The 24886-nt window shown below is 42.1% G+C and overlaps 1 protein-coding gene across 1 annotated transcript in view; it reads left to right on the top strand.

Annotated features, from left to right (window-relative positions):
* nalf1a (NALCN channel auxiliary factor 1a) overlaps positions 1–24441 on the top strand; it is a gene marked incomplete at both ends in the record, with an annotated part of 59990 nt that extends 35549 nt beyond the window's left edge. The window contains 2 exons of the mRNA XM_084155230.1: positions 22679–22850; positions 24113–24441. Coding sequence (XP_084011356.1) covers positions 22679–22850; positions 24113–24441 — 501 coding nt within the window. The remainder of the gene's footprint in view (positions 1–22678; positions 22851–24112) is intronic.
* Positions 24442–24886: the final 445 nt, after the last annotated feature.

Genomic DNA, 24886 nt, shown 5'->3' with positions numbered 1-24886 from the left:
GTACCGGGTGGTAACTGGCTAGTAACAGTTACTAAAGTTGAGGGCAGGGTACTGGGCGGAGGCTAGCTAGTGGTGACTATTTAACAGTCTGATTACCTGGAGATAGAAGCTGTTTTTCAGTCTCTCGGTCCCAGTTTTGATGCACCTGTACTGTCTCCGCCTTCTAGATGGTAGCGGGGTGAACAGGCCATGGCTCGGGTGGCTGAGGTCCTTGATACTCATCTTGGCCTTCCTTTGAAACCAGGTGTAGATGTCCTGGAGTGCAGGCAGTGTGGCGTGCGTTGGACTGACCGCACCACCCTCTGGAGAGCCCTGCGGTTGCGACGGTGCATTTGCCGCACCAGGCTGTGATACAGCCCTACAGGATGCTCTCAATTCTGCATCTGTAGAAGATACACTATTGTACTGAGTACTGTGAAGCTGTGTGCAACCTGACTATCAGCTATATATATGAACAGTTTTTAACTGAACTGTAGTGAGTCCAGGAATGGATTTAAACTGAACAAAAATATAAATGCAACATGTAAAGTGTTGTTCCCATGTTTCATGAGCTGAAATAGAAAATCCCAGAGTTGAAATAAAAAATCCCAGAGTTGTTCCATAAGCAAAAAAAGCTTATTTTGTGCACACATTTGTTTAAATCCCTGTTAGTGAGCATTTCTCCTTTGCCAAGATAATCCATCCACCTGACAGGTGTGGCATATCAAGAAGCTGGTTAAACAGCATGATCATTACACAGGTGCACCTTGTGCTGGGGACAATAAAAAGCCACTCTAAAATCTTTTGAGGGAGCGTGCAATTGGCATGCTGACTGCAGGAATGTCCACCAGAGCTGTTGCCAGATAATTTAATGTTAATTTCTCTACCATAAGCTGCCTCCAATTACGTTTTAGAGTATTTGGCAGTACGTCCAACCGGGCTCACAACCGCAGACCACGTGTAACCACGCCAGCCCAGGACATCCACATACTGCTTCTTCACTTGCGGGATCATCTGAGGGGAGGTGCTGAGGAGTATTTCTGTCTGCAATAAGGCCCTTTTGTGGGGAAAAAATCATTCTAATTGGCTGGGCCTGGCTCCCCAGTGGGTGGGCCTGGCTGCCAAGTGGTTGGGCTTATGCCCTCCAAAGCCCACCCATGGCTGCACCCTTGCCCAGTCATGTGAAATCCATAGATTAGGGCCTAATGAATTTATTTCAATTTACTTATTTCCTTATATGAACTGTAACTCAGTAAAAAATTGTAAAATTGTTGCATTTATATTTTTGTTCAGTATAGGTGAGTGGAAAGTCATTCTTAATTATTTCCGATGGTAGAATCCCAAATGGCACACTATTTCCCCTTTTCTTTCATAGTCTACATGGACCCTGGTCAAAAGTAGTGCACTATAAAGGGAGGTCATACTTTATTTGGAAAGTCTGGATTTTCATACTATCTGTTGATAAGCAACTGCTTGCTAAGGTTACGGTTAGGGTTAGGTTTAGAATAAGGGTTAAGGTAAGGGTTAAGGTTAGGGTTAGGACTAGGGTATGGGTTACATTTAGGGTTAGGATAAGGGTTAGAGCTAGGGCTAGGATTAGTGTTATTAGATAGTTAGTTGAAATGTTACTGATAGTCCGTAGATATTATGTAGCGCATCTACATATGAACTATCCAAATAAAGTGTTACCTAACGGAAAAAGGGTGCCATTTGGGACACAGCCTATCATGTGGAGTACAGTAAGTCTGTTTTTCCTCGGTGTTATGTTTCTATTGTCAACCATTTGGATGTTACTCTCTGTTATAGACAACCTATCACATGAGGTGCCGGGACAGGAAATAAAGAAGGAAGTGATATCAGGAGGATTGATAGGATACTTCCTGTGAAGGCTATTGCAGCCTAAAGTCTTAGGGAGGATGCCTGTAAGGTCGCCACTGGTCCAAAGGAATATTCCCTTACATGTAAATGTTCTACTGTATGCGCTTGTAGTTAAGTCATGGGAATGTGTCTAAGTAACAGCACACAGTTCATTGTCATTGGACTAATTCAAGCGCACTGTTTGGTATTTATTGTACAGTATAGCCTTATGAGGTTGAATGGTAGTGTTAAACTGTAACATCAAGACCAGGATTCATCCTGTAAATCACCATAGACTGCCATGCAAATGTCACACAACAACATTTAACGTTTGTTTGTATAGATGGGTTTGTCAGCTAATGGGGCCAAAATAACTCTTATTAAGAATAGTTGGTCAAGGTCTTAAAACTGCTGTACTAAGACCTACTTTTAAGACTTACTTTTATTAAGGCCTACTTTGAGTCCATCTCTGATATTGACATGAAGCACCTGCAGTACTTTTGATCATTGTGGCCTAACGCAGAGCATCAAACAGTGGAGAAGGACCATGTGATGAACCCCCAACGCTTTGAAATCGGACTTTCCAATGACTCCTCGAACCTCTGCTTCACAATCAAAGGTGTTTACAGAATCCCTCTCGACCTTTACATCTAACTTCTCTGTCTGCAGTGTGAAAACAGTGTGTATGTGTATATTACTCAGCTGTAGCTGGTGTCCTGTGTGTATTCTGTCAAATAGTTGTCTAGGGTCTTTTTGCCCTATAGCTCTTTGTATTTAATGTGAAGGATCAAGACCTGTATGCACAAAGCGTGTCAGAATAGGAGTGCTAATCTAGGATCAGTACTTGGGCATGTGTATGTTTACTGTATATGAGACCTCCACACCCGAGCCAGGAGTTCTTGCTAAGAGTAGTGCTAATAGTAGGTTTTCACCTCAAAGCGGAAAAGAAAAGAGGTGTGAGTCTTTCTCATCCATTGTTGGTCTTATCAGCCCAGCGGGACCTTTCGGCCGTAATCCCTGCGGTTTGGTTCAGTTGATCGACCGATCGGCCGGTAGGGAGGCGAAGATTACTGTCATTAAGGGCTCTTACCATTGTGCAATGGAAGGGTGAATTAGCCTAGCACAGAGGGACGCTACTCATGCTAGCCTCGCTCACAGCACCATTTCCTCTCCATCTCACAGTCTGTGGCAATAGAAGCCTGTGTGACACTGACTTTTGATAATGTATGATCATCTGCTTATGATATTTGTTTATGTTCATCTGTTTATGCTGCTACAGCATTAGAGGAGCTTTTACAACTGACATTCCCTCAATCGAGTGCATCCCTCCATGTGTTTGTGTGTGTATCTGTGTGTGTGTGCATGTGTCTCACACATCCCACTCATGCATTCATACATGTGTGTGCGTGTATGTGCATGCATGCTTGGGTGTGTGTGTGTGTGTGCGAGCGTTTCTCACACACCTCCACTCATGACCCCGCTGTGTTGCCTCTCTGCAGTGCTTGAGGACATTGACCTTGGCAAGGCTTTGACCCACACAGCGAGCCTGGCAGCCTAGAACTCCATGGCAGGCTTTTATGAATGAACAACTGTGACCGGAATTTTAATGGAGCATCCGAAGCTAAACCCAGTGCTGCAATGAACAACCTTGCACAACACAAACACAATTCAATCCTGCTTCTATATGGATCAATGGGAATGGAGGGAGTACAGGGAAGTCAAATTATACAGTCCAGCAGTTAACAAAATGGTTTTGTGTTCAGATGTTTACTGTAAGGTATTGTAAGGTAAGCAACCCATCTGTATTTTACATCCCCATTTTTCTTTTTTTTACGCATTCCAGCACTTTTATATTTGGAGTCATAATCAGTGCTTAGTTACAATACGAGGGTTGAATAATAAGAATCGCATAGATACGAATTGTGGCTATTACTATTTACGTCCTGTATTTGAAGTGTTTCATCGGTCGGTAGCTTGTACCCCTTTAGCATTTAGCATATCTGGTGACATTAGCCTCTCTACTCTGCAGAGTGCAGGGCTGGCTGTCTAGGCACATGGTGTGTGTGTGTGTGTGTGTGTGTGTGTGTGTGTATGTGTGTGTGTGTAGGACCGGGGGGTTGCTGCTGTGTTTGCTTTGTGATGCTGGTCAGGTGCAGGCTCTCTACTGAGACCCAACGGGGAGGCCTCGACTGTCGCTCACTCACTGGGGCGCCCCCCATGCCCCGTTGGAAGCCGAACGCAACCCCACACAGACACACACATTCATATGTTACTGACTGGTTCAAACACAGCAAACCGTTTTAGCCCACTGAGCTAAAGCCTAGACATTAGCTTGGGGTGTTAATGCAAGTCTTCAGGTCTCAAGAAAGTTTACTCATCAAGTGAGCGTGGTTCAACCTCTCTTATACTTTACCTCCCTTTGACCTCCTTTGCAAAGACCCATAAGGGTCACGGCACCAAGGTGAGCGACTGGGTTTCAAACACGGGTCTCCTCTGCCTTCTGAGCCAGTATAGTAGTACAAACAGTCTGCTCTTGTGCTCGATGTCCCCTCTCATTAGCCTTGCTGACAGGCAGAGAGTGTTTGTGTTGGCCTGTCTAGAGCACCGTTTATACCTGGTTCGAACATGCGTCCGTTGTTCTGATCTTGTCCACATTCTGATTGTGACCACATTTGTCGACAGGTGGAGGCAATCAAAAGACTCATTTTGATCTGATTGTGATGAGATCTTCCTGACCACCTCCGGTAGTTGAAGACGCATCTTGTACGAATATCGTTGAAGTGTAAACGAATCCGTACAACGAAAGCATATACATTTGACCAATATCACTGTTGTCCTGCCCTCAAAAGAAATAAACACACCGGCCAGTTGAATTAAGTGCCTACTGGCACTTTGGTCGGATGCCACAGTACAATACCTCGTCCAGCTCTAAAGTAGCCTAAAGTGTCCTTCGTATTGAAGCCTACATTATATTGGACAGTGGCCTCGCTCATGCTCACAGAAAGCTGTCTACCTTTATGCATCAGGTTGGACATCTTCTGAACTTCATTGATAGCTGTAAAATGTTCAGACACAGAATAGAATAGAAAATAAATAAAACATTGAAAAGGACTGCATTATAATACCAATGTATTATGTTCATATCTGATATAGCAACTGAATTAGACTATTCACCACTCACCCACCGTTCATAGGTGCCCAAAACCAGCTTCTCCCATTGATTCCCACTGCTGAGGTACTTTTTCTTCGTGGGAGGAATCTCTACTATCCTCCGAGTCATAGGCTGCATCTCAAATGGCACCCAATTCCCTATATAGTGCACTATTTTTGACCAGGGCCCATAGGGTGGTGCACCATAGGGAATATGGTGCCATTTGGGATGCAGCTATGCTATCATTATAGACTGGAGGTAATAAACGGCATGTTTGTTAGTCTAGACTGAGTTCAGGATGAGGAAAACGTTGCAGAAGTTTAAGAAATGGTGCTGTTTTGAATGACTAGTTGAGGAACATTGTATGGCAATAGACAAAGAATTGTAATTATGTAATTATGGCAAAAGACCAAGAATTTTGGGCTCTGGAATGAATGGCTGACCGATTAATTGCAGCGCTCCGGTGGATGAATAGCAAGCTCACTCAGGATGTCATCTCTCAAAGCAGACATGAGATGAATGACATGAGCGATGTCGGGGCTGTTTGAAAGCATTAAAGGGGCAATCTGTTTACCAAAAAAGTGGCGGGTGGTGCACTTTGTTGTTGTTTGATTCCCAGATTGCCCATTTACCGTAAGTGCTGGAGAGTCATTGTGCATGGTCGTGACATGTCTGTAGTCTGTGAGGAGCGAGTGGGAAACGGAGGTAAAAGGGAATGGCAGAGAAGGCTGCTAGTCTTAGCGTGGTGAATTCTGCCTCTTTGGAGAAATGCTGAGACACATTTTACTACTGCATATAGGGTGGCAACAGAGAAGTGTGCTAAGGGAAATTATTCATTGATCTTACCAATCAGCTACCTGTACTTGCAACTTGCTAGTCTTAGCGTGGTGAATTCATTAGCGTGGTGAATTCAGCCTCTTTGGAGAAATGCTGAGACACATTTTACTACTGCACATAGGGTGGCAACAGAGAAGTGTGCTAAGGGAAATTATTAATTGATCTTACCAGCCAGCTACCTGTACTTGCAACATTGAGTGTCATTGCCTACCTGAGAACATAGAATCTTGTTGACATAATCAAGCTGTTATTACTGTATTTGACATGGCACTGTTTGACTTTTCAACAGTTTCTATGGAGATAATAGCTCACACAGCTCAAAAATAGAAATTAAACACACACTCTCTCTCTCTCTGCTCTGCAATTGAGATGCTCTCTGGCTGGTGAATGGGTTTTATGAACAAATCTGAAAAGTCAACAGATGACTGGTGACATGACAGTCTTGTGATCTAAAGCAGGGGCTTGACCTCCTGGCTGTCTCCCTCAGCTCTGAGCACCACTCTGGGGTTGTTGTGATGTAACACTTTTGGCACTGCTGAAGTCAGATCTAGGATCAGTTCCCATTCCCCCAATCCTAATCGTAACCATTCATGTGAAAAATACAAAACTGACCCAAGATTAGCGTCTAAAGGCAACTTCACCCTATACCCCTTGCACTGGTCGTAGACAGGGTGGCCCTTCACCCCCACTTAGACGGGGTGGCCCTTCACCCACACTCCACCTTGTGAGAAGTCACTCGGTAGTTAGTTAGTGGTACAGTAACCAAAAAAGGTTGGGAACCACTGACTTACAGTAAGCATGTATCCAAAATGAAGTTGCTGCTTTACTAAAACTCCATTGGCCAATAGAGTGCTGTAATACATTCCATTTACATAGCAAATTCTTTTATCCAAAGTGACAACAGTAAGTCCATACATTTTCACCCTAGTGGGAATTGAACCCACATCCATGGTGTTGGTAGTGCTATGTATTTAACAACTGAGCCACAAAGGACCATTACAATACATAAGTACAATACAATACTGTAAAAAACAATACATGATTGTGGAAGAGGTCTTCAATGATCACACCAATGACCACACAAAATATGAAAATTAGATTTTCTGTCAATTTTGATGGGTAGTGCAAGTGAATAGCCTAATGTGAAAACAGTGTAATGTACTGTAATTTATAGTACTGTAGCATACTTTCAGCACTTGCTATTGGTTTAACTGGTTGTTAAAACAACTAAATTGAGAAGATATCATTATGTTGTGTTTTGGTGATTAAATCAATGTTTTCATTATATTTCACAGTAAACTATATTTTGGATCAATGGTTGTGTGGCGAAAGATGTCACAGACAAAATGAATGCACAATGAAAGGTTTTGAATGTAAGACCGGCTGTGTTACCAGACTTTCTAAAATTCTCCACATACTTGTGAAAATAGCACCAAAGCAATAACAAAACAAAATGTAACCCATGGAGCAAAAGTGGTTGCAATGACATCTTGTTGATGTCTATTGTGACATGGTCAGGTTGTGTACTGGTTGCAGAAGGATGTTATTTTTTTGCGACAAAGAAAATTATGTTTTTACATGGTTGTAATCACACCTGATATACAGAATGTGCCTTTTGGTGTATTCAAACAACTGAATTTTACAGTGTTCCCTGCACTCGTTTTTCACTGACTGCTACAATTACTCTTCCTTTCATTTCTTCTCCATCAGTCAGGCAGACGACAGGTATGTTAAAGGAGCGGAGCCTGAATGAGTGTGTTAAACAGAATGGGGAACGAGAGGTTGCTTTTGAAGAGACGGTGGCAGTCAAGGCACCTCAGATCTAGGAGCTGTCACTCAAAGGCAGCGGGCTTCCTTTGAAGTGTGGTTCTCTGTAGGAAAAGGACCTAACTCTATTGGCCGTGTGCACTGATGGATACCTGTGTTTTGTTTGGAAGAGAGGGATTTTAAAAGGAGATAAAGGAAAAAATAGGGATTTCCCATTTCTTTTTGGAAGAGAGGAGGAGGAGGAATGTCAGGTTGTCTTTTCTGTCTCAGCTGATGATGCTCTGTTCAATGTACTGTTTTTCATTTTGATTTATTTATCATTTATACAGGTGGATCCCATTGAGATTAAACCTACATTTTATTACAAGAGAGACCTGTTCCGAAACGGCAGCAATCAAGAGACTAGAGTAAAATAACAATACGATTTGCTGGCATTATTACCTCAGTTTTCCTAGTAGATTCATCTCTCCACAGATGTGCATGGTTGCAGGGTGTACATTTTCTCTCAATTCAGGATGTAATGCTGAAATTAGTTATGAAGGCCAAGTTCCAGGCTGACTACATTGCAGACGCCTTCCAGATCTTACAATGCCTAGATGTGTTTAACATCATATGATATAGTGTCACTGGTGTAGAGAGGAGTAGGCAGGAGGCAGTCGCAGTGATAGAACTACTGAATTTATTTAAGCAACATAGATCAAAGAGGGACAAAACCCAAACGCTGTTGTGCTCAAAATATATCTTCATAAACAAAAAGGCACAGGGCGAACCCAAAGTGCAAAATATAAAGTACACAGGAAATAGTAGGAAAGATTCCTCTCAGGAAAACAAGTAACATTTACAATGACCGACAAAGACAAATGGCAGAGGGAGGATATATACAGTGATAGAGTGGGGATTGGAACCAGGTGTGTGTAATGATGACGAGACAAGTCTGGGGTTGATGAGTGAAGGGCGTTTGTCAGCAGTAGGTTTGGCAGCCGCTAGAAGGCTGGCGACGCCGAACGCCTGAGCTGGACAGGAGGGGGAGCCAAAGCGAAGGCTGGTGTGACATATAGCAATCTGATGCCCGACTGCGCAGACGTAGATGTGACACAACCAATGGTTGATGCAATGTAATGTCTGCAATGTATTTGGCCTGGTATGTGTGTGTGTGTGTGTGTGTGTGTGTGTGTGTGTGTGTGTGCGCTCCCTGTAATGAGAGCGCAAGCCAGCACATTTACACTGACTGATCTAATCTGTCTGAGAGGCCTGCTTCCTGCAGTCATACACATAACTCAATTCCCCCTCGGACACGTTTCTCTTTCCGCGCACAGACACAAGACACACAGTCAGTCATACAGACACAGCTTGGATGCACAAACACACACACACACACACACACACACACACACACACACACACACACACACACACACACACACACACACACACACACACACATACACACACACACACACACACACACACACACAGACAGACACACACACACACACACACACACATACACACACTGCTCACCTACAAAGACAAACATGTATTGTTGTTGTTTTCTCTATTGCATTGGCTTTTCAAGTGCCTTCAGAAAGTATTCAAACCTCTTGACTTTTTTTTCCACATTTTGTTGCGTTACTGCCTGAATTTAAAATGGATTAAATTGAGATTGTTTGACACTGGCCTACACACAATAGCCCATAATGTCAAAGTGGAATTATGTTTTTTGAAATGTTACAAATTAATTAAAAATGAAAAGCTCAAATGTCTTGAGTCAATAAGTATTCAACCCCTTTGTTATGGCAAGCCTACATAAGTTCAGGAGTAAAAATGTGCTTAACAAGTCACATAATAAGTTGCATGAACTCTGTGTGCAATAATAGTGTTTAACATGATTTTTGAATGACTACCTCATCTCTGTACCCCACACATACAATTATCTGTAAGGTCCCTCAATCGAGCAGTGCAAAGACCAGGGTGGTTTTCCAATGCCCCACAAAGAAGGGCACCTATTCGTAGATAATAAAAAAGCAGACATTGAATATCCCTTTGAGCATGGTGAAGTTATTAATTACACTTTGGATGGTGCATCAATACACCCAGTCACTACAAAGATACAGGTGTCCTTCCTAACTAAAATGCCGGAGAGGAAGGAAACCACTCAGGGATTTCACCATAAGGCCAATGGTGACTTTAAAACAGTTACAGAGTTTAATGGATGTGATAGGAGAAAACTGAGGATGGATCAACAACGTTGTAGTTACTCCACAATACTAACCTAATTGCCAGAGTGAAAAGAAGGAAGCCTGTACAGAATACAAATATTCTAAAACATGCCTCCTGTTTGCAACAAGGCACTAAAGTAATACTGCCAGAAATGTGGCCAAGCAATTAACTTTTTGTCCTGAATACAAAGTGTTATGTTTGGGGCAAATACAATACAACACATTACTGAGTACAACTCTCCATATTTTCAAGCATAGTGGTGGCTGCATCATGTTATGTGTATGCTTGTAATTGTGAAAGACTGGGGAGTTTTTTCAGGATAAAAAAGAAATGGAATGGAGCGAAGCACAGGCAAAATCCTAGAGGAAAACCTGTTTCAGTGTGCTTTCCACCAGACACTGGGAGATGAATTCACCTTTCAGCAAGACAATAACCTAAAACACAAGGCCACATCTACACTGAAATTGCTTACCATGAAGACAGTGAATGTTCCTGAGTGGCCGATTTACTGTTTTGACTTCAATCTAGCAATGATCAGCTTGAAGAATTTTTAAAATAATAATGGGCAAATGTTGCACAATCCAGGTGTGGAAAGCTCTTAGAGACTTATCCAGAAAGACTCACAGCTGTAATCGCTGCCCAAAGTGCTTATACAAAGTATTGACTCAAGAGTGTGAATACTTACAGTATGTAAATGAGAAATTCCTGTATTTCATTTTCAATACATTTGCAAAAAATTCTAAAAACACATTTTATTTCTGTCAATATGGGGTATTGTGTGTAGATGTGTGAGTAAAACAATTATTTAATCCATATTGAATTCAGGCTGTAACACAACAAAATGTGGAATAAGTCAAGGGGTATGAATACTTTCTGAAGGTACTCTAAGCCTATTCATCATGTAATTAATGTATACCTCATTCAGAGGACTTGGTTAGAGGAATTGGTTCACATGGTCAATTGACAGGGAGATGATATATTGTTCGAAAGCATGTATGATTTTCTGTAACTGGTCTGCGTCCCAAATTGCACTTATTCCCTATGTAGTACACTACTTTTGACCAGGGCCCTGTGCATTATATACAGATGTAGGATCTTAATTTGAACCAGTTTGCTACAGCAGGAAACAAATACTGCAGCAACAGGAAATGTGAATTATTATGTGGATGATAATTAATGGAAATGTTTTGTAGGGGTTGATATTATTTAGGTAGGGCAAATCAAGTCTGACATTTTAAAGTGGAAATTACAAACTTTAGAAGCCTTTTTAAACATTGAATGCACTACAAATTCTCAGCAACAAAAGAGTGATCACATTAAGATCCTACATCTGTAGAGAATAGTGTGTCATTTGTGATGCACCATATCTTTCCCCCAGTGAAAGCTCCAGCGGGCTTCCAGGATGTGTAGACTGAGGAGAGGGGGGAGGGGAGCATGAGCAGGGCAGGATGTGCACAAGGACAGGTCAAGCCAACAGAGAGGAGAGAGGCACTTCATGACTCTGCGCCTTAATGAAAATCATTCTGACAATCACAGACAATGTGATTTGTATTTTATGCTTTTTTTGTTAGTGGCGGGTGGCATTACCTCAAAGGAGCCAACAGATTTAAGGCTAGCAGCGGGTGGCAGGGAATTTTGGCTGGCTCCCCAAATCAGGGGGATACGCTTTGTTTTGCTACACAAATGGACTTGCCACCACGAAGTACATGCCTCAGCTTGATGGAGAGATAATTACAATAAAACGTGCTATGCTGCCAAGGCATGACACTACTCTTCTGCCCAATCCCAAATCAGCCCCTAGCTCCTAGGCAGTTGTGTACATTTGAGAGGATTGTGTGGGTATAGGCAATATGGAAGTAGCTCCACCTTGCGATCTGATAGGTTATGTATATTTTCAAATCAAATTTTATTTGTCACATGTGGCGAATACAACAGGTGTAGACCTTCCACCATATTGCTCTTGTCTATCCAGTCCTCACAGATCTACATACAGTTGAAGTCGGAAGTTTACATACACCTTAGCCAAATACATTTAAACTCAGTTTTTCACAATTCCTGACATTTCATCCTAGTAAAAATTCCCTGTCTTAGGTCAGTTAGGATCACCACTTTATTTTAAGAATGTGAAATGTCAGAATAATAGTAGAGAGAATGATTTATTTCAGCTTTTATTTCTTTCATCACATTCCCAGTGGGTCAGATGTTTACATACACACAATTAGTATTTGGTAGCATTGCCTTTAAATTGTTTAACTTGGGTCAAACGTTCCGGGTAGCCTTCCACAAGCTTCCCACAGTAAGTTGGGTGAATGTTGGCCCATTCCTCCTGACACAGCTGGTGTAACTGAGTCAGGTTTGTAGGCCTCCTTGCTCGCACACGCTTTTTCAGTTCTGCCAACAATTTTTCTATAGGATTGAGGTCAGGGCTTTGTGATGGCCACTCCAATACCTTGACTTTGATGTCCTTAAGCCATTTGCCACAACTTTGGAAGTATGCTTGGGGTCATTGTCCATTTGGAAGACCCATTTGCGACCAAGCTTTAACTTCCTGACTGATATCTTGAGATGTTGTTTCAATATATCCACATAATCTTCCTTCCTCATGGTGCCATCTATTTTGTGAAGTGCACCAGTCCCTCCTGCAGCAAAGCACCCCCACAGCATGATGCTGCCACCCCCGTGCTTCACGGTTGGGATGGTGTTCTTCAGCTTGCAAGGCACCCCCTTTTTCCTCCAAACATAACAATGGTCATTATGGCCAAACAGTTCTATATTTGTTTAATCAGACCAGAAGACATTTCTCCAAAAAGTACGATCTTTGTCCCCATGTGCAGTTGCAAACCGTAGTCTGGCTTTTTTATGGCGGTTTTGGAGCAGTGGCTTCTTCCTTGCCGAGCGGCCTTTCAGGTTATGTCCATATAGGACTCGTTTTACTGTGGATATAGATACTTTTGTACCTGTTTCCTCCAGCATCTTCACAAGGTCCTTTGCTGTTGTTCTGGGATTGATTTGCACTTTTCGCACTACAGTACGTTCATCTCTAGGAGACAGAAGGCGTCTCCTTCCTGAGCGGTATGACGGCTGCGTGTTCCCATGGTGTTTATACTTGTGTACTATTGTTTGTACAGATGAACGTGGTAGCTTCAGGTGTTTGGAAATTGCTCCCAAGGATGAACCAGACTTGTGGAGGTCTACAATTTCTTTTCTGAGGTCTTAACTGATTTCTTTTGATTTTCCCATGATGTCAAGTGAAGAGGCACTGAGTTTGAAGGTAGGCCTTGAAATACATCCACAGGTACACCTCCAATTGACTCAAATTATGTCAATTAGCCTATCAGAAGCTTCTAAAGACATGATATCCTTTTCTGGAATTTTCCAAGCTGTTTAAAGGCACAGTCAACTTAGTGTATGTGAACTTCTGACCCACTGGATTTGTGATACAGTGAATTATAATTGAAATAATCTGTCTGTAAACAATTGTTGGAAAAATTACTTGTGTCATGCACAAAGTAGATGTGCTAAATGACTTGCCAAAACTATAGTTTGTTAACAAGAAATGTGTGGAATGGTTGAAAAACAAGTTTTAATGACTTCAACGTAAGTGTATGTAAACTTCCGACTTCAACTGTACGTGGTTAGGGAATATAGGGATATGGGGTCAGGGGTTAATTTGGGTTTGCTTGTTTCTGTGATGTTAGGATGGGGAATGGCGATGATATACAGTATAGCAGATCACAGCTTTTGACTCATTCTTTATTTATACCAGGCATCAGATTTGGGCCCAATTTCTACAAAACTAGCTCAATCCTTGCTGAACTGTGAGCACCAACTCAGCCAACCTACCCAGAGCTAAACTTCATTCCACAGTTAGCATAGCATTATCCAGTGCCTTGCAACAGTCACTTTGCATTAGTATTATTTAGGAAATGGCAGCGTTAGGTGCCACATCAAACTAATGCGATACCTCTGTGTTATTGGGTCATCTAATCTCCTTATTGGATTCTGCGTCGCTGCCTGTATTCTCTAGCTTGTTTTACCAATTTTTGTAGGATTTCACATCAACATGTTCTTACATATAGGTCTATAGTGCATAGCTCAGCCTTGCATAGCCTAGCCTAGCTAATCATAATTACCTAGGTTATAAAGTCAGACTCTGTTGTGTAGTAATTGTCCTCTGTTCAGACACTTTTTGTCAAAAGATGAGGACCAACATGTTACGTTGACATCTTGTATAGGGTATTCTAGTATTCATGGCATTCACACAATAGAAGGTGTCAGTGTGCAACTCTCAATTCCCTTCCCCTGATGTGGTGTGCACACTTCCTCTCTTTCCCTGGGCAGGGAAGAACAGAACAGAAGAGGAGAGGAGGGAAGGGAGAGCAACGCTACATGCTTTAGGATCTCAGGGGATACACGTTAGTTCCAGGCGAAAAGGAGAGAAAGGCATGCACGCGAGATGGAGAGGAGTGAGAGAAAGAGGGAGAGAGAGGCAGAGTGAGAGGCAGAGAGAGAGAGAGTCATCAGTTTTTCTTTATAATCTAAATGCATATGTGCTGAGTAGGAAAAAAATTGTCATATCCAAATACACTTGTGTCTACTATTGTGTATAGTGTTTGCATATGTGTGTGTTCTTCATTGATCAAACTGCTTTATCAACACAATGTGTTGCCTGTGTGAGAGAGTTTGAGTTAAACACGCCTTTACAACCACATGTTGTGTTGTGTGTCTATACACGGAGTATACAAAACATTAAGAAAACCTGCTCCTTCCATGACATACAGTGGCTTGCGAAAGTATTCACCCCACTTGGCATTTTTCCTATTTTGTTGCCTTACAGCCTGGAATTAAAATGGATTTTTTGGGGGTTTGTATCATTTGATTTACACAACATGCCTACCACTTTGAAGGTGCAAAATATTTTTTATTGTGAAACAAACAAGAAATAAGACAAAAAAACTGAAAACTTGAGCGTGCATAACTATTCACCCCCCCCAAAGTCAATACTTTGTAGAGCTACCTTTTGCAACAATTACAGCTGCAAGTCTCTTGGGGTATGTCTCTATAAGCTTGGCACATCTAGCCACTGGGATTGTTGCCCATTCTTCAAGGCAAAACTGCTCCAGCTCCTTTAAGTTGGATGGGTTCCGCTGGTGTACAGCAATCTTTAAGTCATACCACAGATTCTCAATTGGATTGAGGTCTGGGCTTTGACTAGGTCATTCCAAGACATTTAAATGTTTTCCCTTAAACCACTTGAGTGTTGCTTTAGCAGTATGCTTAGGGTCATTGTCCAGCTGGAAGGTGAACCTCCGTCCCAGTCTCAAATCTCTGGAAGACAGAAGCAGGTTTCCCTCAAGAATTTCCCTGTATTTAGCGCCATCCATCATTCCTTCAATTCTGACCAGTTTCCCAGTCCCTGCTGATGAAGAACATCCCCACAGCATGATGCTGCCACCACAATGCTTCACTGTGGGGATGGTGTTCTCGGAGTGATGAGAGGTGGGTTTGCACCAGACATAGCGTTTTCCTTAATGGCCAAAAAGCTAAATTTTAGTCTCATCTGACCAGAGTACCTTCTTCCATATGTTTTGGGAGTCTCCCACATGCCTTTTGGCGAACGCGAAACGTGTTTGCTTATTTTTTTCTTTAAGCAATGGCTTTTTTCTGGCCACTCTTCCATAAAGCCCAGCTCTGTGGAGTTTACGGCTTAAAGTGGTCCTATGGACAGATACTCCAATCTCCGCTGTGGAGCTTTGCAGCTCCTTCAGGGTTATCTTTCTTTGTTGCCTCTCTGATTAATGCCCTCCTTGCCTGGTCCGTGAGTTTCGGTGGGCGGCCCTCTCTTGGCAGGTTTGTTGTGGTGCCATATTCTTTCAATTTTTTAATAATGGATTTAATGGTGCTCTGTGGGATGTTCAAAGTTTTCGATATTTTTTATAACCCAACCCTGATCTATATTTCTCCACAACTTTGTCCCTGACCTGTTTGGAGAGCTCCATGGTCTTCATGGTGCCGCTTGCTTGGTGGTGCCCCTTGCTTAGTGGTGTTGCAGACTCTGGGGCCTTTCAGAACAGGCGTATATATACTGCGATCATGTGACACTTAGATTGTACACAGGTGGACTTTACTTAACTAATTATGTGACTTCTGAAGGTAATTGGTTGCACCAGATCTTATTTAGGGGCTTCATAGCAAAGGGGATGAATACGTATGCACGCACCACTTTTCCGTTATTTATTTTTTAGAATTTTTTGAAACAAGTTATTTTTTTCATTTCACTTCACCAATTTGGACAATTTTGTGTATGTCCATTACATGAAATCCAAATGACAATCCCTTTAAATTAGAGGTTGTAATGCTACAAAATAGGAAAAACACCAAGGGGGATGAATACTTTTGCAAGGTGAATTCAGGTGAAAGCTATGATCCCTTATTGATGTCACTTGTTAAATCCACTTCAATCAGTGTATATGAATGGGAGGAGACAGGTTAAAGAAGGATTTTTAACCTCTTTGATGTATAGTCCCCTTTTTAGGGGACCTGCGCGGTTCTGGTACCAGTTCCGACCGACATTTTTGTTTATTAATCTGGAGAGTGGTGGAGGCGGAGAGGAGCCCTTGAGTTAGTGGGTGTGTCCAGGCTTTTCACACAGCCATTAAAGAGTGGGACAACATTCCTCAGGCCACAATCAAGAGCCTGATCAACTCTATGCGAAGGAGATGTGTCGCGCTGCATGAGGCAAATTGTGGTCACTCCAGATAATTATTGGTTTTCTGACCACACCCCTACCATTTTTTTAAGGTATCTGTGACCAACAGATGCATATCTGTATTCCCAGTCATCAAAATCCATAGATTAGGGCCTAATGAATTCATTTCAATTGACTGATTTCCTTATGTGAACTGTAACTCAGTAAAACCTTTGAAATTGTTGCAGGTTGCAGTTATATTTTTATTCATCTGATGGCATTGAGGAGTATACCACATCAGTCACCGGCTTCATTAATAAGTGCATCGACAACAACATCCCCACAGTGACCGTACATACATATCCCAACCAGAAGCTGCCGCTTTCAAGAACAGGACACTAATCCCAATGCTTATAAGAAATCCCGCTACAACCACTGACGAGTCATCAAACAGGCAAAGCGTCAATACAGGACTAAGATCGAATCCTACTCCACTGGCTCTGATGCTTGTTGGATGTGCCAGGTCTTGCAAACTGAGGAAGGGAAACCCAGCCTTTTAAGCTCGCTTCGATGCAAGCAACACTGAACCATGCATGAGAGCACCAGCTGTTCTGGACGACTGTGTGATCACGCTCTGTGTAGCCCATTTTAATGTAATGAGCTACGGTGTACAGTAAACCGATGGCATGGTTGCACCGTTCCTGGCCAGCTTTGTAGTTCCATTTAGTCTCCATGATGAATGGACTTTCAGGGGAGAACTCCACCTGGAAACAAAATAAAAATAGAATTGAGTTAGACAAGACAAGTCAACCTAATATTTATTTTAATATACCATAAGGGACACAAAAGAAGAACAGATAATGATATGGATTGTCCATATAATTCCATAATGCATTATCTTAAGCTATAACAAAGCAGAAACCAAAAGCAGAACAATGCAAAAAAGGCTACTTACCTGAAATTGAAAACAAAACTTAGAGGTTTGATTATTGCATAGATATCGGGGCTTTCAGTAGTGATAGGTTTAAAAAAAAATGTGTTTATTTATTTTCAATTTGGGTCTATTAAATCTAATTGAAGCTCCATAAACCATTTGCATTTCACCAGCATGTTTAGCAAGCAGATTTGAAATCATGTTGCGAACTGAAACAAGCTGAATATAAAGGTGGTGTCATGTCAGCTACATTTTGAGTATGGCAGAGTGGCTATTGATTATTTTAATATTGCATTATTCTAGATTCAAATAAAAATGGGAATTGGGTATGTTTTACACACATGCAGTACCTTCTATTTGTGGATTCCGCAGCTCATGGCATCCCAGCGCATGACTAGAATGCATACCACCACACTTGCCTAATTTGCACATAGAAATTGCCATACTCAATTGACACCCCCACTTACCTAACTGACCAGCAAACTATCTCAATTATGCACAATCTCATTCTTTCGCATTCAGCGAAATGACCTTGCCCTCACACTACACCTGCCTGCCTCACTCCTCCTGACTGTGAAACCATTGGACGAGTCAAGATGACAAGCACAGCCACAACAACAACAGGGAACTACTTAGCTACAAAGGTTGTATGTAGCAATAGCTGAAAGCATTCAGTAATATTGTCAATGAAGTTAATTTAGCTATAGATAGGTAGCTACCGCGCTAGCAACAAACTGGCTGCGAAAAGCACGTATATACATAATCTTACCTTGTACATCGCAAATGTAACCCCCGATCCAGTTACTGTAACCTTTTAGTTGGACTTCCTTGGGCAGTCTGACGTTTTCATCTGCCCATTTATCGATATAAGTCGATGTTATAGCCGGTAACAGTTTTAAACTAGGTGCACGTGACATTAAAACTTCAAACTTCAAATTTGAAAACCGAGAAGTCCACGCCATTGTTGTTTTGACTTCCAGGGTTCCCCCCTAGGATTTCCCACCTCAGCCTCGCTTTCGTTTCAAAATGGCGGCTGCGTGACTAAAGCGTATGGCTTTAAGCTATATTACCGTCATAATATAATAATATATGATATATGGCATTTAGCAGACACTTTTATCTAAAGCGACTTACAGTCAAATACATTTTACGTATTGGTGGTCCCAGGAATCAAACCCACTATCCTGGCATTGCAAGCGACATGCTCTACCTAATGGGCTACAGTGGACCACCATCAAATGGCCACAATAATTGAATGACACACAAGATTTGGTTCAGGACTCCATCACTGTAGGTGGCTGTGAATCACCAATATTAGCTTTACGCTTTTTTCAACCACAAAATAAGAAATAAATGGACTACCTTAAAATGAAGATGGCCTCAATGGCGCTGCCCATGATGTCACAGATGCCATAATGTCACAGATACTATCTCTATGAGCTCTACAACCAGTTTTGTGGGAGGCCTGGTCGAAGCTGTCCATGGTGCTGAAATGGACAGTGCCGATTTACAGTCAGTCTGGTGGGAGTCTAATGTAACCTGATAGATGCTGTCCATGGAACTGAAAAAGTGATGTCCTTTGCAAAGCTGATGTATATTTATTCAAAGTTAATACAGACATAGCTTTATCTAACCGTGGTCCTGAGGGTGTGTGTGAACTGATGAGGGTGTGTGAACAGAGTGAGTGAGTGTGTGTGTATGTATGTGTGTGTGTGTGTGCGCGTGTGTGTGCGCGTGCGTGGGTGGGTGGGTCCGTGCCTGCGTGCATGTGCGTCTCATTCAAATGCAGTTTTTGCTCAAACACACCTGTGTTTGGTCATGTAAAAGAATGCTGTGCGGTTTGCGTCACAGATGGAGAATGAGTGGTGATTATGTTTTCTTCTCTTGTAAAGGATTCTTTATCTCTTTTACGAGTTAGAGTTGTGTTCAGGTCACTCCAGGGCCGCATTCAGCACGGCACAATGTTGTGGAACGTTCAATTAGAAATACATTATGAGAACAGACATGCCTCTCATACAGTATATGTAGGGTAAGGAATAATGTCTGCTGTGTTCGTGACATTTCAATCTGCAACATTTAGTGTTTTTGCACACTCCTGAACATGACTAATATCATGTCACCAGTTGTTAATCACTTGCCTTTTTCACTCTTTATTGATTCTCCTCTGAATGGAACATGGCCATGCTGAAGCCATTGGAAATAGGGGCACTTAAATTCTGACCTTGGCTCTCAGCCAATGACACGGGCCGTTCGGGTCGATATCATTATTATCATCACTGTTTAGCATGCTCAAAGACTAATTTACACTACAACTCCTAGGAAGCTTTGCCAGCTTTGATCCCCTGACCTTCACTATTGTGTGGGCTTAGATAGACTGATCCACTGAACCACTAACTAAACAGTCTGATTACCAACAATGACGAGACAGCCTACAGGGAGGAGGTAAGGGCCCTGGCGAAGTGGTGCCAGGAAAATAACCTCTCCCTCAACATCAACTGAACGAAGGAGCTGATCGTGGACTTCAGGAGACAGCAGAGGGAACCCCTATCCACATCGACGGGACCGCAGTGGAGAAGGTGAAAAGCTTCAAGTTCCTCGGCGTACACATCACTGACAATCTGAAATGGTCCACCCATACAGACAGTGTGGTGAAGAAGGCGCAACAGCGCCTCTTCAACCTGAGAAGGCGGAAGAAATGTGTGTTGGCCCCTAAGACCCTCACAAACTTTTACAGATGCACAATTGTGAGCAACCTTTTGGGCTGTATCACCTCCTGGTACGGCAACTGCTCCCCCCGCAACCGCAGGGCTCTCCAGAGGGTGGTACGGTCTGCCCAACGCATCATCGGGGGCACACTGCCTGCCCTCCAGGACACCTACAGCACCCGATGTCACAGGAAGCCAAAAAGATAATCAAGGACATCAACCACCCGAGCCATGGCTTGTTCACCCTGCTATCATCCAGAAGGCGAGGTCAGTACAGGTGCATCAAAGCTGGGACTGGGAGACTGAAAAACAGCTTCTATCTCAAGGCCATCAGACTGTTAAATAGCCATCACTAGCTGGCTACCACCCGGTTACTCAACCTGAGAGGCTGCTGCCCTATGTACATAGACATGGAATCACTGGTCACTTTAATAATGGAACACTAGTCACTTTAATAATGTTTACATACTGCTTTACTCATTTCATGTATATACTTTATTCGACTGTATTTTAGTCAATGCCGTCCTTATATTTATATATTTAAGTCCATTCTTTTACTTTTAGATGTGTGTGTATTGTTGTGAATTGTTGGATACTACAGCAATGTTGGAGCTAGGAACACAAGCATTTCGCTACACCCGCAATAACATCCGCTAAATATGTGTATGTGATTTGATATTTTTTTTACCAGTCAATCCCTGTTAGGAACATTATGCGTTTTTGTGTAAAGGTTGTGTCGTCTACTGGGAGAAAGCGTGCACTTGGGGATGGGGGCCATTGATTTGTTTAAGGGAAGAGTCCATTGTCCTGTTTGGCTCAGTTGGTAGTGAATGATGCTTGTAACGCCAGGGTCATGGGTTTGATTCCCGCTGGGCCAACCAATATGAAAATGTATGCACGTACTATGGTAAATGTCATACGTTATGGGGCATGGCTGGTATCAGATAACCTTATCCTGATGATCAATTAGGAAGAGACAGCCCCCTCTACTGGTTGTATATAGGTCATAGCAGCAAGAGTAGGAGTGCTGAAGAACTGAAAGCTTTATGAATACAGGCCCAGGTGATTCCAAATACAATGTACTGAACAGTAATTAGTAGAATCATTGAATTCAAAAGAATTGTCTTCCTTAGGCTCTGATACTGTATAATTGGACATTTGAAAATAATATGGCAGCAACCCCATCTAGCCTACCTTCCTTGGGTTGCAAAATTCAAGTAACTTTCCAAAAATGTCCCAGTTTTTTCCAGAAGTCCCAGTTGGAGGATTGCCATAGGCTACTTCCTGCTTATTCCCTCCTAATACCAATCATCTTCCAACCAGGATTACGGGAAAACTGGGAAAATGTGGGAAAGTTACTGGAATCTTTACCTTCTGCTATTGTTTTCATGTTGTTTTCATAAACTCCTTTTAGGTACCAGGTAAGTATGGCAGTAGTATAAGAGGAAGGACATAAGGACAAGTAGTATGAGAGCAGTGGTGGAAAAAGTACTCAAATCTCATACTTGAGTAAAAGTAAAGATACCTTAATAGAAAATGACTCAAGTAAAAGTGAAAGTCACCCAGTAAAATACTAAAAGTATTTGGTTTTAAATATACTTAAGTATCAAAAGTAAATGTAGTTGCTAAAATATACTTAAGTATCAAAAGTAAAAGTAAAAATAATGTTAAATTCCTTATGTATTTTTTACATTTATTTAGATAGCCAGGGTCACACTCCAACACACAGACATCATTTAAAAACAAAGCATTTGTGTTTAGTGAGTCCGCCAGATTAGAGGCAGTAGGGATAACCAGGGATGTTCTATTGATAAGTGTGTGAATTGGGAGTACTTTTGGGTGTCAGGGAAAATGTAAGGAGTAAAAAGTACATAATTTACTTTAGGAATGTAGTGAAGTTAAAGTAAAAGTTGTCAAAAATATAAATAGTAAAGTAAAGGACAGATACCCAAACAAACTACTTAAGTAGTACTTTAAAGTATTTTTACTTAAGTACTTTACACCACTGTTTGAGAGGAACATTGCCTCTGTATTTACCAAAATAGCTCACCTAGTTCTCCTCGAGATACTTTAATTAAATCAAAGCAATCCTAATTACAACAAATATGATTTAGTCACGTCATGGGTGGATTATGTTGACAAATGATGATTGGCATCTGGTTGTCTTTTATACAGTCATGTATCGCTCACACATATCAACGTATAAGGCTGAATCACATCGAATGGGACTTTAGTCTGCAAGATCTGTGAGAAATGGTTGAATCTCTGTTTCTGAAAAATGCCTGTAGTTCTTTCTGGAAATATGTGTACTGAAAAATCTCTCGTTATGAAGACAGGATAGATGTTATTTACTAACATTCAGAGCCATACAGAAGACCACTGAGACCTTTGTTATTGAACAGACATAGCTTAGTCTTGATGTCAAAGTAATAGTTTGCTTATTTATGATGTGTTAAAACTGAACTTCCCCTTTAAATTGTTTGAATTTACATATGGGTTTCATTTGGTTTAACTAACATGCTCTATCTTCTACCTCTCAGGTTGCCTACAAACCGTGGCTGTGTGCACAGTATTTCCCCACCACACAGAGGCATTGTGGGAGGACTGTACCGTGTCTCCAGTTCTGCCTGGAGGTTCAGCAGAGGTGTCCATTCATACTGCCAGACAATGACGATCTCATCCACGGAGGAAGCCCCAGCTTCATATGTACAGGTGGGTGTGGTGGTATGGACTGATCAATCAGTCAGTCAATCAATCAATCAAGTGTGATTTGTAGCCACATCTTATACGGGTGGGCGTATATCCACTCTAGGGCTATGCTGTTTAGCTGAGAAGCACCATGGATCTAGGATAGATGGGCTTGGGTCAATTCATTTAGAAATGTACTCAATGTAGGAATTTATTTGCATTCCTATGTCCACTGACAGGAATTTAGATGGAATTGTATATTGCAGGATATATGTAATTGTGCTCTTGTGCCCCTGATGATGCCTTGTATAATAGCTCTTCAGTGGTATCGATAAAGTTGTTTGGTTTTGAACTCTGGTACCCTAGCCAATAATTAATTATAGAACTTGTCCCTGGCAACATCTAGTGGCCATATAAGGCAGTGTCAGTCAAATCAATGACACTTCCCTCTCAGTGTAAAGTGTATTTCTGAGGCAGTGACTGTGATGGGGTACAACTCCATGGTAGTATTTTAATATTCCCGGGTTCACAGTGATCAAAACAGAACCAGCATAACATGACCTGCCCTGTCCTGATTTGATCTCAGTGGGGTGCTCTGAAAACATGTCATTTTCCTCCCCCAGCCCCCAAAGTTCGAAGGTTTTCAATACTGTAATTAGAACAGCCTTTGATATTTTTTAATTACTTGTGCGTCAGCGATTAAATGTTAGGCTTTGCCTTTTGAGATCCCTCATTTTCTCCTGCTCATTTGATGTCTTCCTTTAGTGTGCACTGGCAGTTGCTTTGAAGAGAGATTACACAAGGCGTGACATCAGTGGTGTAGATTATATTTACCGTGCTGCAGTATGGGGTCGTTACAAAATGTCACTTGCGTATTTTTTTTCATTTTGAGTTCAGTAAAGGGTCATTATTGTTAGGTTATGATATAACATATGACATAATGATACTGATAGTTGAATCATATGAAGACTGGTTTAAATGTGCATACTGACTGGTATTTATGTTCTTATGCACATGGTAATCTGTCTTTTGTGATAAACTTCAACAAAACACTGCATTACCACACTGCAAGTAAGGCTGGAACTAGGCTGGGTCATTTATTTAGCTTATTGTGGGTCATCTGAATGAATGAACACACTTTATTGGTATTGGGGAAATTGGGTTTGTCATCATCATCAGACACAGGATGATACAAACACAAATGGATACATGAGAGGGATGCACAGAGACATGAGCATCTATGGCTTATATCAGTGTTTACCCACTACTCTGTTCGTCCCTCACAGGGCTACTAGGGAGCCATGGGCAGCCTAACAGCCAGGCAGAGTGCTGCGACGTCCGTTGGGACTCTAAACCGGACAACCGTTCCCGTGGGACACTGAAAAGGACTCCAACTCCCTCCTGCCATCACCAAGAGGGGGTGTCGACATCAGTCACCTCGGCCGCCACACCCACCAGACTGTGCAGCAGCAGCGGCCGGCTGAAGCTATGCCTGCTGGTCTTCGTTCTCCTGCACACCGTAGTCACCATCACCACCACCTCCCACAATTCCACTGGGGTCGTCGGCATGGCGGCCATTTTCCCCCTGGAGGAAAGCTCCCCCAGCGAGGAATGATGGGACAAAATTTGCAAGAAAACTCTGGGTTTTATCTGGGAATGAGTGAGTTGCAAAACCGGTTCTGACCAGTTCTGACTGCTGTGTCTCCGTTCAGTGACAACCCTGGAAGGTCACTGGTATGTGCTGTCGAAGCCTCATTGGGTCACAGGAAGTGAGAGCGGTGATGACGTGGGAGGGGCTAACACACCTCAGACCAAAGGATCAACATCATATCACCGTGTCAATCTAAACCTGAGTTCACCGTTTCAGTCTCTTGTTTCATCAGAATGTACTATATCGTTTCCTCTCTCCTCCTTGTTCACTTTTTTGTGGAGTTTGTTGGAATGTAAATGGGTTGTCTTAGAACATATAAGAGGCAGAGAATTTTGAAAAAGTTATCACCAACCTGTGTGTTTCTATCCACCCCTCTCTTCACCAGTAACATTTAGCTGCTTTTGAGGTG

The sequence above is a fragment of the Coregonus lavaretus genome (assembly GCF_964263955.1).
Source record: "Coregonus lavaretus genome assembly, chromosome: 38".
NCBI lineage: Eukaryota > Metazoa > Chordata > Actinopteri > Salmoniformes > Salmonidae > Coregonus > Coregonus lavaretus.
The sequence above is the reverse complement of the archived record's forward strand: the minus strand, read 5'-3'. Positions and strand labels throughout refer to the sequence as shown.